This window comes from Protomyctophum parallelum (genome assembly GCF_964188405.1).
Source record: "Protomyctophum parallelum genome assembly, chromosome: 8".
NCBI classification, from domain to species: Eukaryota; Metazoa; Chordata; class Actinopteri; order Myctophiformes; family Myctophidae; genus Protomyctophum; species Protomyctophum parallelum.
In genome coordinates this window covers 32,993,897-33,010,922 of record NC_139703.1, presented here as the reverse complement: position 1 = coordinate 33,010,922, position 17,026 = coordinate 32,993,897, and the positions used below count along the sequence as shown (strand labels likewise).

The 17,026-nt window shown below is 41.9% G+C and overlaps 1 protein-coding gene across 3 annotated transcripts in view; it reads right to left on the bottom strand.

Annotated features, from left to right (window-relative positions):
* Positions 1–17,026, bottom strand: part of rnf123 (ring finger protein 123) — a 187,343-nt gene that overhangs the window by 120,536 nt on the left and 49,781 nt on the right. For all 3 annotated transcript variants that reach the window (XM_083771405.1, XM_083771407.1, XM_083771406.1), the window contains exons 29-32: positions 11,190–11,277; positions 9,125–9,212; positions 7,887–7,971; positions 1,268–1,407 (exon numbers count right to left, since the gene is read on the bottom strand). In XM_083771405.1, coding sequence (XP_083627531.1) covers positions 1,268–1,407; positions 7,887–7,971; positions 9,125–9,212; positions 11,190–11,277 — 401 coding nt within the window. The remainder of the gene's footprint in view (positions 1–1,267; positions 1,408–7,886; positions 7,972–9,124; positions 9,213–11,189; positions 11,278–17,026) is intronic.

Sequence of the window (17,026 nt, the reverse complement as noted above, 5' to 3'; positions counted from 1 at the left end):
CAGCCCTATATAAATCTGTATTATAATTATTAAAATTAGACATATCCTGTAGCTGTGACATAGAAAGTGAGTAATGTAATGTCGACTGATATGACGAATTATGGTGACTGAAGATATGGTTACATTTCTTCAGAAGTGTAAGCCGACATTCAAATAAAACGTATTTGTATGTAATATCTCAAACAATAATAATTTTCTTGACCTCCAGTTTAGGGAGACTGTTAATTATGCATGTTTGTAGATACTGTATAGACTTAAAGAGGAACAAAATCCCACACCTTTGTGCCAGTGGTAAGTTTGATGCCATCTAAAAGGTAACCAATCTAAATGGCTGGGCTGACCTGACAAATTACACTGTGAACAATTCTTATCAATTAGCATGATGATCACATAAGTATAAAAAAACAAAATCTAATCCAACCACCAACATCACAATGTACTAAGGTCAGCCTATAAGGCTCTATATGAGTTAGACGGTCCAGGGCCACTCTACTAGCACAAGGTAAATTCAGCAGCTCCCCTGCTGCCAGCTGATTGTCAGCCTGCCAGGTGCTGAAAGGAAACAGCAAGCCAATCAGTCATCCTGGATATCAAGCCGTCATGCAGAGAGTAACACTGGAGCTCCCACTAGAGCCTGACTGGCGGCACACGGTAGTCCTCGACTACCTATTGGCTATTACAGATTTTTTTTGGGCAATATTTTGTCAAAAAGTCTAACGTATTTTATTCAATTTAAAAACGCATAGATTTGCATAAAGATTCTATTTACTTAAATAATAAAAATGAAACAAATATTTTTTCAATAGATACAAAATACAGTAGTTTTATGTTCTCCCCATGTGCCCTAGGCCTCGGGTAGGTAGTTGGTACCCTAAAAAAATGAGAAAATAAAATAAATCCTGGTCTCTATACTGCCTCCCCCCGGTCAGGCCTGATCTGATAGAGGGGAAAGGAACTGGTTGGTTCCACGCGCTACATGGGAAACTCACCCCTGTCAAATGATAAGAAGCTTGGATTGGCAGATGGAGATTAGTGCCCAGGATTGCATTTTAGGCAATGGGCACCGGGTGAAAAATGGGTTCAAAAAGTGTGGGATGAAAATTTGAAGTAAAAAATAAAAGACCCAACCAGAAAAGCCAGGTTGAAAGTGGCACACTTGTTAGTTGAACCGACTTGAAATTCCTTAAAGTAATAGTCAACCCTAGTCAAAAGCTTACTGTCACCCATCGGCTCACATGGTGCCTTGCTCAGAGGTACATTGTCTTACCTCCTGGATCATGCCTATGAACTCAGAGAAGGCCCAGTTGAGTTGGTTGAGGACACTGTTGAGGAAGGAAGCCGCCATCTCTTTGTCCACACTCAGAAGTTCTGCCATGTGTCTCTGAAGCAGCAGCGACGGACAGGGCTCTGAACCAATCACACAAGGTTGTACAGGTCAATGGCCATTCAGAGGAGCACATACCGCCATGTGAGGGTGTCTTTGTACTGAAACATGAACTCTGTATTCCTTTAGAGCAACAATGATGGGGAAAAGGCTCTCAAATGATGAAGTGATTACTAGCAGTCAGACAGTAGTATAGGGTAAGTGTCACTTGAAGCAGCAGCTACAAGAAGTAGCTCTCAAACAGTCATAGCAGAGGGTTTTGGTCATAAGAAAGAATACTTTCCCTGGTGGACACACTCTGAGCCTCCCACCACACGTATAAGTCTATGGGATTTTCTCTTGGCAATGTTGGTAGAAGGCAGAGTGGAGTAACTGCGCCCTACTAAAAGTATTTTTCTTCCGGTGGAATTGGCTATGGACCAGAGCTAAGCAGAGAACAGTGATCCAAGTGCTATTATAAATATTTTTGAGTGGTGCAACCACTCCTATAGACAGCTATGTGTGTCTGTGTCCCTTTGTCCGAGCACGGAAATAGCATAGTCACCACCAAGTGTCACTGTTGTGCAGCCTAACACACAGAGGCCAGGGAGGAGGGCTTGTACAGTACAGTACAGTACAGTACAGTACAGTACAGTACAGTACAGTACAGTACAGTACAGTACAGTACAGTACAGTACAGTACAGTACAGTACCACTCATTTCAGACATGTCTGATTTTCATCTTGATTTTATTGTACGACAAAAAAGTATTCTATTATTATTCTATATTACAGTAATTAGCAAGGATTGGTTGAGTGAAGAAGTACTGGAGGAGTGCAACAGTTAACAGACTCCAAATTTGGCCAAGGTTTAATCCTGATCCAGAGCCCATTTGAGTATAAAATTAAAGTTAAATATTTAATGCCCCTTGACTTTAATTATGTACATTTAACGTTAAATATTTCAGTATTTCAATTATAAAACATAATGTATGGGGGGGTGGACGACAACTCATGTGGTCTACTGGCAATGTGCACAAGGAAATGATTGAATTGGTCCAGCAGTTTGCCAAGATTAGCTCCGGAGACATGGACACACAGCAGACATACTCTGCTTGCCTCTTAGAAGCCACGCCATAAAAATGTCTCTGGCACACTTGAAATCTAGACATCACTTGTCTAGCCTTCACCTAATCCTTTCTACCCCAGAACATTCAAAACAATTCTACATTGGGTGTGTAATTCACAGTACTGCACAGGTTGCTTAGATCATAAACTGAGCATGTGTGTTTATCCCCTGGTAGAACACCAGGGATAACTTAGTTCACCTTAGAGACAACAACAGCCATCACTTTGAAATCTAATTATCAGGGATAGAAGACAGAGGACATTGCCTTGATAAAACTATTATGGCAGTAACCAGGTAGCAGAGACGAAAATGTGTGTAATTCTTGTGAAATGCAGGCCTTTAAGTATTATGACACCTTTATCTAGCGAGAGGGGAGAATAACATAATATAATAAACTTGGCAATAGGTGCTTGAAGTGAATTAGTGAAAACGATGTAAAGGGAGGTGATGAAAGGTGAGGACAGACGAGAAATGATAAAAGGTGCAAGATATTCTGGATGAATAATGCCAAAACATTTAAGCGAGAAGAGTAGCTGAATATGCTGCCAGGAAAAGGAAACGACTAAACAATGCAAACCACACAAAAAAAGAGGAGAAAACAAATGATTATGCTGTAGGGACACGTTGACAAGCAGTAGGTCAACACATAACCCTTACTCCCAATAATCAATCGGATGTCAGGACCTCTGCAAACAAGTGCCTTTGGCTATAATTATTAGGAGCTGCTGAGGCTGTACTTTAATGTAGGGTCTACTGGGAAGCCACAGGGAGAGATTACTGGCATCGGGAAAATGGCTGAACAATAGAGGGGGAAACAAACGAGAGAAGCATGAGGTCAAAATAGAGGCAGATGGAGGCGGGAGAGAGATAGCCTGGTTAATAAACCAGACTAATATAGCACGGACCGCGGGATATTAGTCTGGGGAGGCTCAGCTTGGATTTCATTTCCAGGGGGGGCGGGTTGAAACATTTTCTCTTTGACGCAATTGGTCAGAGCTACTGTCAGTCAAAGGTCTCAAGCATTGAAAGTCACTGTACCAAAGCCCGCCCATATTGCATACCGTGTCCCGATTGGCCGCCCCATTTCTCTGGTGTAGGAAATGGGCGTACAATTGAGCCTCTCCAGACCGTAATCCGCCGGCAGGCAATTTATTTTTGCCAACGGCTGATTCGGTCTGGTTTATTAACCAGGCTAGGAGAGAGAGAGAGAGAGAGAGAGAGAGAGAGAGAGAGAGAGAGAGAGAGAGAGAAAATAAAAAAGAGAATTTAAGAAGAGCACAGACCGCAAGAGGAGAGGACGGGAAAGGAGCGACAGGGAGAGAGAATATGAAAGTGACAGATAAAAAGGAGGAAGATGAAAGGACAGAGTGGGAGGCGAGTGACAGGGAACGTACACGACGAAAAGGAGAGTAAGGAAAGACTGCACAGAAAAAAGGGAGATGGAAATTAAGCAAGGCGACTTAGGATAAAGCACCAAAAATGCTGATGATGGTGAAAAGGCAGAGGAGAGGAGTGGAAGCACTGGAGTGTCTCACTCCCCGAGAGGGAGGTGACAAGGGAACACAGAGTCAAGTGTTCATATCTCCCCTATTTTTTTATATTTTCTCCCCTCTTCCTTGTCCTCGGTTTCTTCACAGATCCCAGAGGGAGTGAGGGAACCCCCCCTTCCCTGCTCTCTCAGCAAAGGGTATACAAACTTAGTATACGAGAGAGAGAGAGAGAGAGAGGTGGTGATCTCAACAGGCATCCAGAGTGATGTCTAACATCATAAGCTGGACAGCTGTCCGCTACAAATACATGACTGGACTTGATGTTTGTGTTGTATCAATGTTGCAGAGGACTTACACTAAACATCGATGTTGAGGTACTGTACACCTCAACATCGATGAGACTCAAAAAGGCACAGAAAAGCTTAATAATGATTGTTCATGAGAAGAATAGAATACAAACAGCCCTGGTCCATTAACACTGACATTCCTGACATTTGGACAAAGGCTCACAACACAATGTATGGCCATTCCTTCAGTTTTCAGTCTCTCCGTCTCAAACATGAAATTGTGCAAATTAACACAAAGACACAAACCAATGAAAACACACAACTCCGAAAGGGCGCTCCTCAGAGTGCAGGTTAGGCAGAATAGATGTGGCCTATAGGAAACGCCAAAAGTTTGACTGTACATCCCACAATTCAAATAGCTATACGTCGCACACCTAGATTAGTGTAAAAGAACTTCCGCACACCCAGGTGACCCTGATAAACGTTGCTTCACAAGAGTTATAGGTCCAAATGTAACGGGTATAACCACAATCAGTCCAACACACACACACACACACACGGCGAAAACAAAGTCTTCACCTCCCAGCCTGGCGAAGACAAAAATTAAGAGAAAGGAATACCTATATGTACACACATGGAAAAAATTATAAAATGTAAACATGCAAACATCTGCAAAAACACATTGATCTTTTCATGTGAGGCATTAGTGAAAGATAATTAGAGTACTTTGTTCTCTGTTCTCCCTCTCTCTGGGGGTCTGGAAGCTATGGGTTTGTGTGTGCGCCTGTGTGTGCGTCTGTGTGTGTGTGTGTGTGTGTGTGTGTGTGTGTGTGTGTGCGCTCGTGCGTGCTCTCTGAAGCAGCATTTGCATTATCCAATTATAATAAATCACTACTTAAGCACTATGCAAATAACAGTTGCATAAGAGGACTGGCTAGAAGGAGGGATGGGAGCAGGGCTCTCTACAGGGACAGCACACAGAAACAGGAGGGTCAATTACAAAGTCTCATAACCACTTGAACCCCATACATACGTTGTTGTTGAGCAGAGTCCCGCAGGGCTCTATACTAGTATATTAAATACAGTATCTCAATACGAGTCTACATTGAACATCTTCACTGAAAATAGCCAAACTTGTAGATCTGCTATTTTCCTGCGAAATCTCCCCCAGAATACGGATGCTAGGGTTTAAGTGGTTAATAATGCCAGCAGGGTATGGGGTTCAACTCCCACTGGGAGAACCTATTATTATGAAAAGATATCCCCTAAAAACAAACACACACACACACACACACACACACACACACACACACGCACACGCACACGCACACGCACACGCACATTGCAAGAAAGTACTTTGCACCTGTCTCAATTAAATGACAAGCATTGCTACCAGGATAATAATAATAGCACTATAAGCGAAGACAGAACAACATTAATCAACAAACGAATGAGAAACAAACAGGGAGGAGGGGAGCTACAGTGATAACTTACTTTGAAAACTAGCAATTGACAAATCCCCTGTATTGCATGCAAATGAAAGGCAAACAAATTAAAGTCAATTATCATGCATGGAGGGGGGGTCATCCAAAGAGAGCACAGACATTACAACATAGAAACAAACAGCATGCTGAAAACAAGATTACGAGTTTGTGCATGGTTTAACTGCCCACCAATGCACCATTGTTGCGGAGTGAATGGTTTAATTGTGTGAATCGCTAGCTATGAAATTATTTAAATAGATAGAATTCTGGCTTGCGGATTTTGTAACCCGGTGCCAATGCCTAAACTGTAATCCTGGGCGCTACTCGCCCTCTGCCGACCTGGGGAGAGCCCAGAACTGAGCTCATGAGAGGGGGGAGTTTCCCCCGGTAGGACGTAGGGCATGGAAGGAACACGTTATTCCAACCAGTTCCTTTCTCCCTTATCAGGCCCACCGGGTGACCAGGGGGGAGGCAGTATGGAGACGAGGATTACTGCATGTTTTTGCCATACCTTTGGTATGGGCGCTGATGATGCAGAGGAGAGAACACTCCCCAAGCGTCCCCTGCGGGAATAGATCCCAGGACCTTCTAGATGTGAGGCCACAGCGAAACAGACTGCGCCACCGACTGTGCCGCCGACTAAGCCGGCATTGTGTTTGAAACTGTATACAGTAGGTGAAATTTATATGCTTTGCTTCCGACATCAAGAAGGGTCATTTGTTATCGTTATAGTTAACTATGCAATCATGATTATATTACCAAAAAACGTACAGATAAGATATCAGAATACCTGAATTTGTTTAACAAAACAAAGACTGAGAAGAGAGTGAGTCCTCATGATGATCAGTGAACAATGACTGATCAGAAACCCATGTTGTAGAACGTCGCTGTCGGGCGGAAACCTAGCATGTCAAAAAAGTTGAAATATGTATATGAGGTTTCTGCCCGACAGCAACGATGACAAGTGAAGTCACAGAATGTGTACGCATGTGTCCCAGTTATTTAAAGCATCAAAGTGGGGTGTGCGTTTGTCCTAAGTTAAGATATCAATGTCTTTGTTGTCTCCTATTAATAAACGCAGGCCTGTCCAACCAGCCACCTGACAGCCTGACTGACTTTCTGCTCAGGAAGAAATATGAATTGTGACTTCATTAAAGCAAACAAAGAAAAAAACGATTGCTTTCATGTATTTGAACATACACAATATCAAAAACTAACAGTGGGGGTTCACACTCGCACAGCACACACACACAAATAAATAAATCAACAGAAAGAATGGCTCCATGAGTGCTGCAGTACAGATAAGCCTGGTGAAGACAGGTGGTCATGGCCTCAAGTTAATCATGGAGATGGATGAAAGTCAACATGGAAACCGAGAGCAGAGCCATGATCAAACATTCAGACATGCTGGCATAACAAGAGAGAGGCGGAGAGAGGGACAGAAAGAGAGACAGATGGAGAGAGACAGAGAAACAAGACAGTGCTTAATAATGCTGTGGCTTCCTTGTGAATTGTCGGACGTCATATTGATGACAAATAAGGTGGGACGGTGAATATGGGATTATGAATTCGTGACGATAATATTAATAACAACAACAATACATTATTCAAAATATGTGACAAATATTCTGAAATGTACTTCCTCTGAACTGATCTGTTCTGTGGTTTGTGAGATTATGTGTATTCCTGCACTACCTGCATCGAGTGATCTTGGTACATAGAAATTGATCTATTGAAGATCTTGACTTTCAAATGTACATTTTTTTTTGTTTTTGATTGTACTCTTGTATTGTTGTATGGTGCTTTCTGATTTGGCAAACGTATGTTTTCTCATGCCAATCAGCAACAAATTAACAGACACACGTGCGCGCACACAAACACAGAAAGACAGCTTGGTAGCACAAATGATTGATGAGAGAAAGAGAGATGGCGACATCCAGGGTTCGATTTGTAAATGAAATAAAAATGGATGGGAGGGGGAGCTAGGGGGGTATTCCTCTTAACTTATTAAGGCCTACATACTTCCTCGTACAACTGAAAATAGCTGCCCTACAACCTGACAACATGTTGTGATCTTGGAAGTCTGCTATTTATGCTATTAAGACATAGTAATAGTTAGAAAGTGACCACCCACTCTGTAGGCTGGGCAGGTTGGCGTCTTCCGGTTTGGTTTTCAGCAGGTGAGGCAGACGGGTGTATCTGTAGCCAAAACCACAACCCTGGAACACAACACATGAATCTCTTTCATTGCTGGAGATGCAATGGACATCACAGAGGCAATGGACTTTATAGTTAAGCGATATGTGACTACAAGCATAACATCCACTTACACCCCATATGGTTGAGCAGAATCCCCCAAAGCTCTATGCTTGTGTCTTTTCAGTTCTGTGAAAAGCAAAAGCTTTCCCCATAATATGAATACTGGGGTTTAAGTGTGTATGCTTACAATCAGATAACATGCTTGTATGCTCATGAAACTGTTTGCAAATAACCATAATAATATCACACACACACACATACAAACACTGTGTGTGTGCGTGTGTGTGTGTGTGTGTGTGTGTGTGTGTGTGTGTGTGTGTGTGTGTGTGTGTGTGTCACATACAAACACTGTGTGTGCGTGTGTCACATACAAACACTGTGTGTGCGTGTGTGTGTGTGTGTATGTGTGTGTGTGTGTGTGTGTGTGTGCAGAGTTTGAAAACATGACTAATGATAAAATAATCACTGTGTGTATCCCTGCTCTGACCTCTGCAAATATAAATTGATTGTATTGTTCCACTTTTTGCTTTGGCAACGTAAACGTATGTTTTCTCATGGGGGCGACTGTGGCTCAGGAGGTAGAGCAGGTCGTCCAATGATCCATGGGTCGGCGGTTCGAATCCCGGCTCCTCCTGTCTACATGTCGAAGTGTCCTTGGGCAAGACACTGAACCCCAAATTGCTCCCGATGTGCTGGTTGGTACCTTGCATGGCTTCCGCCGCAATCGGTGTATGAATGGGTGAATGTAATGCACAATCTATGTAAAGCGCCTTGGATAAAGGCGCTATATAAATGCACCATTTACCATTTACCATGCCAATAAAGCCCTTTGAGTTGAATTGTGTGTGTGTGTGTGTGTGTGTGTGTGTGTGTGTGTGTGTGTGTGTGTGTGTGTGTGTGTGTGTGTGTGTGTACACAAGCACGTTGTGTGTGTCTATTCTCATTAAAAGTCAGGCTTGCATTGAGTAGTATTTGCAATTAATCATTCGTCACCATTTTAGCCCTACCTGAGGCACTGGAACACAGTGATTTATGGCTCATGTCGCTCTTCTCTCCTTCGGGTCTTCATCAGTGTGTGTGTGTGTGTGTGTGTGTGTGTGTGTGTGTGCTCACCCTCCAAAGTCTGACCAGTATCCAGTTGGTCTGAGCCCAGGGTCTCTGCTCATATGGAGCCAACAAGTTCCTCATCATAGCCACCCGTCTGAAACACACACACACACACACACACACACACACAAACACACACACACAAACAGTGTTGTTGTGTTCTGTTCAGTGCATGTTCCCTGCTTTCACCGCTGGGATTGCTTTCTGGGAGCAGTGCTTTCAGCTCCTCCAACACACAACAGATAATTGGCAGTATTGCAGGTGTGAAGGGCATTGTGTCCTCATCGTTGCACTAGCAACTGGTCGTTCTGGGGGGGCGTTGGGAGGGGAACATAACATGAACCTCTGATGAAAGTCCACACTGTCAGGTGAAAAGGCTGGTGAGAATAAAACATTCAGAAGCCATTTCATTATCTACCTCATGACAAATGGATCCCTGAATGAGGGGGCAGGTGGTTTTTTGGGGGGGTTTGCCAACCTGTAAGTTTGCATTTCAAAATACTCGTGGACAGTGGAAGCTAGGGTTTGAATACTGGCTCAGGGTGTGCTTTCGTATTCATGCCTACACCACCTGTGTCTGTGCTGTCACACACATTAATGAAACACTTGGCGGAGGAAGGTGCAACAGCACTGGAGGAGGCAGACACAGCATCCTTCTACTTTTGACTCATCTAGGACAGGCTTTTCACTTCAGAACGAACACTAATTCAATTCACTAACTAAATTTTTCAATTGAGCATTAAAGCTATGTCAACATTTAATGACCTTCTTTTATATTTATTTTTTGGTGTTCAGACAGCCAGCAATGATTAAAAGGATCCCAAAACAAATGTAGTCTCTGTGACACATCTAGAGGCCACAATCTGCATTCAAAGATGTTCCTAGAAGCTTCGTCATTAGTAAAAAAAAAAAACGGTCGCAATGACTAACCAATCAGGAAGTAGACAGGCAAATCGACCAATGAAAAAGCTTCTAGGAAAGTATTTGAATGCAAATTGCGGCCCCTAGATGTGTCGCAGAGACCAAAAGAATTGTGGGAGAGTTTTACTCATTGCTGGCTGTCTGAATATATAAAAATAAAATAAAAAGGTCATTCAAATTTTGACATATTGTTTATAGCAGCTTTAAGTCAAACGCAAAGGAAAAAATTTGCACACAAAGAACGTATGTGAGAGCCCTGCAGTTGGAATTTCAGGGGCTGTATAGTTTTGTTTTTTGCTGCTAGCGCCCTTCTGCCAAGCATCTATATGGAGTGTCCTATTCACTGTATCATCAGTGTCACAGAGCATTTTAGTAAGAACTGTGTAAGCGCTCCACAGTGACCGTGGCTCCTATAATGCGATGTTATTGTAGCTGTCAACATTGGCTACACATCAATGGTGCCAAGACTAATTTGGTGTTGAACTGAAAAAGAAAGAAAGAAAGAAAGCCCTCATGGAGCATTAAAACACTACTAGCTACGTTCTATGAAGTCGTAACCATGTTTTGGAACTATGGAAGTCTTGATAAATGCTAGACCTGGATAATGATTCAGCCCAGTGGGCCCAGAAATTGAATATTCACTCATGACAGATATGTCCAATAATAAAACCAAAGCTATGACCCTCTGTATAAGACATGAGATTAATATAAACGTGTCCAAAGACGCCGAGGGACTGAATATTCAAACAGGCCAATGAAGGAGCAAGCCAGGTATAGCCCAGGTATATTGGGCTAAATTTGGCCATAGCAACTTGCCCAAATGTGCTGACATCATCACATTTGGGAAAGTTGCTATGGCCAAATTTAGCCCAATGAGTGTTTTTGCTTGTTAATGCTTGGAATGGATTCAGCATCATGAAAACCCCCTAGTTTGACATGTCACATGCTACTTAAAGCATAAGGAAATTTAGAAAATATTGCCATATAATAGGATGTCAATGGTGCCCATACTGTAAAAGCCATTTTCAACACTTTCCCCAAAGGACAATTCCAGGCAAAAAAAAATTATTTTATTCAGGATATATTGAAGATACAAAATCAGCTGAGTTTGGGTTTTTGCAATTAGTTTGAGGTTACTCAAAGTACTCACTGTTCTTCTGGAATCCTCTCCACCGCTCTAAGGGATTGTGGGTAGCAGACGTAGCTGGCTAGCGCTTGCATCAGTGAATCTTTGATGTCTGAGAGATTGAGAAGAAATGCGGAAGTAAACAGAGAGAAAGGAAGAGAACATGTTAGCGACTAATAATAACAGATTGAAATGCAGAGTGACAAGAGTTGAGAGTCAAGATAACTTATTTTAATTTTTTTGTATGCAAATATGTACACATTCAAACACAGATTGAAATGCAGAGTGACAAGAGTTGAGAGTCAAGATAACTTATTTTAATTTATTTGTATGCAAGTATGTACAGTATGTACCCATTCAAACACAAGGCAAGTTGACACCTCTAGTCTCCACCACATCCACCCACAGGCAGGTGCAGGTCATAATGCTCTCTATTATAAACATTTGAGAGGTAGAAATAAAAAGAACATGTTCGGATCTCACCCCTTCAGAAACAACCAGGAGAAACAGAGGGTAGACAGAGATGTCTTGTTATTATCTCACAATAGAGAACACAGGCTTTCCAACATGAGGTGATCATGATGCTCAGCTGCTTCAGCCGATTCACAATGTGACAATAGCACATTATGTTATTCTGCTTTATTTATCCGGTGTTTTTTTATGAAAAGAAATGTAACATGTGATTCTGGCTATGAGTAAAATAGTATTCTCTCCTATTCACGAGAGGTAATGGGCCTTGTATATACCTGGGGTGATTGACAGGTGACAGAGAACTGACCTGATGTCGCCACCCAAGGTTTCATAATTATGGAGAAAGTGACACACAGGGACAGGGGGGGGAACTCAAGAGTAGTGTAGGCTTAAGTGTAGGCTTAAGTGGAGCTCCAGGCGCCAGATAACAAATCAAATTATTATTCAAGTATTAATTGCGTGTGACTGCAGCCATTGTGAAGAAGAACGGTCGGGTTCATCGGAAAAAATAACGCACTTGCTGCGGCCGTTGGAGAAGCGGTCCTCGTTTGGAATCACTGTTGCTGGTGTGCGTGTGACTGACAGAGCCAACAGTGAGATCTTTCCTAACGTTTGTTGGATTATATGTATACTAGCCGTTGTGAGATATTGCCCCCCACCCCTTGTGGCCGCTGGGGGTACTGCGCCCTGGTGCGTTTTCGCATTTTCTATTCACTAATAAATTAATTATTAATTTATAATTTGTTAATTTGGCTTCGGTAAGACCTCCATATTATTATGGTCAATGCCTGTGTGAAATGTGGGAGTGATTGGTGCAGGCAGTGAGGAGCTACGGCAGTCACAATGACACACATTCAGACAGACAAACATTCAGACAGACATTGACTGAATTATAGTATGATTATAGTATGATGATGATGATTAAGGGGTACCCCTAAAATTTAGTTTTTTTGTCAGACCGTTTAGAGCGGACACTATTTTAGTTTCTTTGGAACCCTTGGATAAAGCAACTGAATACCTCGTGCGCGCTGCGTTTAATTAAAGAAGAAGAGGACGGACACAGACTTTAGAATTTATTTAATACTGAGCGTTGTTGTGCACCGTTGACTTTGGGGAGGTTATTGTTTGTATAGACGTCAAGTTGCAACACAAGGCGCTACAGAGAGCATTGGGACTGGTTTGGAGCGGGAGAGGGGTTTGAAAGAGAATATTGTTTGCTGATTTAAGATTGTTTTCTTGTTTATTTATTATATTTTATAGGGAGAGAAACAGGGACAGACACACTTTGCCAAGCTTACAGACTATAACCCTACGATCCTGTTGTTTTTGTTCCTTAGTTAATGATTTTCCATAATGTATAAAGGGCGATTGTTACAACAAGATGCTGTGGTTGTTAGAGGTCAGGTTTCAGACTGACCCTATTTAATAATATTCAATATAACAGCTGCAAATGATAGTTTATTGACGTGGTGTTGATTAAACTTTAACACAGTGAAACGGAAGGCCTAATGATAATTTCACTTTAAGAATATCCACTATATCACTGCAGGTATCAAGAGCACTTATTATTCAAACATCCATTCTAAAAATCGATTCTGTAAAACCGTGTTGAAGTTGAGACACTGTATATTGATACTGTAGTTCTTAAACCTACTGCCACCTGACCTAACCCACCGTCCTTAACTTTATTGATGTTGTCTGTCTCAACACATAGACATGTAACTACCTGCGACCAGTAAACCATTAAGACCTGAACCTGAGGCCGCTTTCACACTTTCAAGATTTTTCAAAACATTTTCAAAAATTAAATATCAGATAACCTTGTATATCTGCTATTTTTGAATAGCCAACACAAAAATATAAAATGGCACAGATGCTTTGCCGGCACAAAATGTGCAACAGGCACAAAATATTTGCACTAAACAATGAAACACAAAATATTTGAACAAAAAAATTTAAACACAGACGTGCTCAAACTAAACGTAAGGTGGGGTGATCAGCACGTTGATCAGGTTGATTGAGCTGGGTTCCAGAGAGGTAGCCTCTCGCTAGATTAGAGCGGTCACCCTGAGACCAGCAGACCACAAGACTGTCACTCAGCAACAATGTCTGTTAATAGCCAGCCAAAAATCTCACTGAATGGAATGAATTTAAAGCAGAGTAGAGCAAAGTTTCTAGTAAGAAACGGGAACTGTTATGAATGGGAAATGGTAAAGTGCTTTACATGGATTGTGCATTACATTCACCCATTCACAAACACATTCATACATACACCAATTAGGGGTTCTGAGTCTTGCTCAAGGACACTTTGACTAACTCTGGGGGAGCCCGGTATCGGACTGGGAACCTCAGGGTTTTCATCCGGTCGCTCTACTGGCCACTCTACCCCTGAGCCACAGCCGACCCTTATCTTCTTGTTTACAATTAAAAACTTACAATTAAAACTTAAATGATTAAGAAGCTACTGAAACTACAGTAACTATACATCTGTATTAATTTGGTCGTCTCCTTTATATGGCCTGTCCAGAGAAATCCCCTTGCCATACTGGGGTCTTCAGCATTTTGTCCCACCAACTGATGGACAATAAACAATATCCAGAGCCTTTGTCTGTTACACACAAAGTCACTATATTTCACTGTTTCCTTTTTTTTTGCGTGTTGCCAGGGTCTTATTAACCACCTGGCGTTCCTATTTTGGGCATGTCACACCATTTGCCAGTGCTTAAGTAACCCTGCGTCACCAGGCTTTGCACATGCCGGAAAGCCTGGTTTTATTCTGTATGGACCAGTGTGATCAAGTATAGACCAGGGGGGCAGTGAAACCAATATTGTCTGAAGCCAGTAGGAAATCCTGACTTCCTGAAAGTTCATATAATGGCCTGTTGTGGCGCTGTCATTGGGCCCAAAAAACCTCCATAGAGGTCCATGTATTTGGGCCCAACTTCACCTAGACTGTATTACCTTAATAAACATGGTCATGAATACTTTCTGCTTCCAGTCACTAGTTTAAAGTCTCATTTCTCATGTCATAATATTCTTTTTGGAAAATTATGGTCCCATTTATTAAAAAAATAAAGTAGAGTATGTTCTGAGGGGCGTGGCTACTGTCGGGACCACCGCCCCACTCGAATCAAAATAAAAATCAACGAAGAAGAAGGGGGGAAGTCCCGCCTCGTTGTCTGGGCCAGCCAATGGCCAGCTGGGCCCAAACAGATCTAGAAAGATGGCGATTTACTGACAGGCTTCATCTTACGTCCATATCAGACCCGGAGAACGATTTGTCCATATTTTTTTACACCCCCTACTCAAGAGCTCACCTACTAATATCTGTAAGAAATATTATTGTTCCCCCGCATGAATGTCCAATCGAGTAGCCTAGTCCAACTACTCGCTACAAGTTAGGATAGTTGGTGATGGACAAGCCAATCAAAGTATACCAAGAAGTACTTGCTGAATTAAATTCATATGATTCCACAGGTTTATAAGTAGGCCCTACTACCATTATTCCCCTGGTTATTTTATGGCTCACTGACCATAATTATGTGTCTGCTGCCAATTCTCTCTAAACCGGCTCAGTCCAAGGCTAAAAGGGAAATACCATTTCATTTTCAATGTGATCAGTGACATCACGTTGGTGTACCGATTACACAACCATAAGTTATAGACCTCCAGTTCTAGGCTAAAAAGGGGAGGGACTTTTTTTTGTATTATTTCATTATTTTCATTATTATTTTCATTATTTTGTATAAGTTCAATGTTGAACATGAGTGGTATTCCCATTTCAGTGGTTCAAGACTAGGGGTGGAGAGAGGTAACCTCAGGCCAAACTGCCAGTGTAGTTTAGTGCATCTTTGTAGAGTCTGGGTGAGGACGTGAGGAGACTTTGTGGTGCTTCAGATTAGGCCTGAGTGTGTGATCGATGACTGCGTTTTCGTTATCGTGACTGTAGTCTACCTGACACTCCAATGAACTAACAGCAATCTGTAGCAATCTAAGTATGCAAATAAGAACTGATAGGAAGAAACCAACAGGATGAATACATAAATAGATTGCACGCGCACACACACGCACGCACACACACCACAACTATTTCCACCTAGCCTGACACTTAGCCTGAATTTTCATTTAGTTTCACTTCATATTTGCTATAATGCACGGCTAGTGATTCAGGGCTGGAGCCAGGCTACATGCCACCAGCACTTTGCAAAGAATCACAATGGAACAAACTGCAAAAACCAACGCTAACATATTCTCAATACAAGGTCATATAATGTATTATTCATTATGGTACATAAACTGATACAACGCAGCAGTTAGTCAGACATTAGATAGCCAGACAGACATTATGCATTGACGCACACATCACGCAATACAGTATACAGCTTTGTGTATCTGCTTAATGTATCTAGAACCGATTTGTGAACTGTCAAAGCGAATAAATCATTTGAATTGAACATGTTTTTAAAGAAAAATCTCAGATAAGCAGACTGTAGGCAGCAGCAGCTGAAATTATTATTATTATTATTATTATTATTATGTAAATGAACGGACATACTGTATTAAGAATGGTCTTTAATATTTAGTTAAAGTGCCAGGCCTTCTTTAACTTCTTCTTTACTTGTATTTCTCTATACAAAAATCAGACCCGTCTGAACTGAGTGGTGCTGTTGGGGTGTCTGACTAATGGTTCTCGGACTATTGGCTGTCAGACAATTGGGGGTAGTTTAGAAATACTATTGGTCCGACTGTCATTAGACTGACAACCTACTGTACCTCAAACCCTAACCTAACCCTAACCGCAAGCACGGGAGCATATATGTCTGTACTGCCTCGTCTGTCATCATGCACCTGTGCATGTGCTACACCGTAGTCTGTACTACACTGTGCTCTGTGCTGGTGTTACATTAAAGCTAAAATCTCAGCTACCCATCATGCCTTGTCTTTGTTGGTACTCTAAACAGACACACATTACTGTTCCTTGGAGTCGCTGCAACACTCAAAAATGTTATTTCAATTCAAACAATGTTTTGAAGCCCCATGAGTCTTTTTCAGGTTAAAAACCCTAAATGAGATCCACGGGTAGCCGCTACCCGTGGATCCATCCTTGGCATGGAAACATTTGGTAATCCCTGTTCCAATTATACTAATTAGTTTATTGAAAATCAGACCATCCGTTCTCAATTTTGACCGTGACTGCAACCTTGACATTTTGTCCTTTTTGACCCAACACTTAATTGTCTCTTATCATCTTGCTAACAGCCGCAGCGCACACACACACAAACAGACAGATATGACACATATCCTTCCATGCATTGCTGCAGGAAGGGTAACAAGACAGCAAATGCACTCTGAGCATGACACATGCGTGCTTGCATGCAAACACCACCATA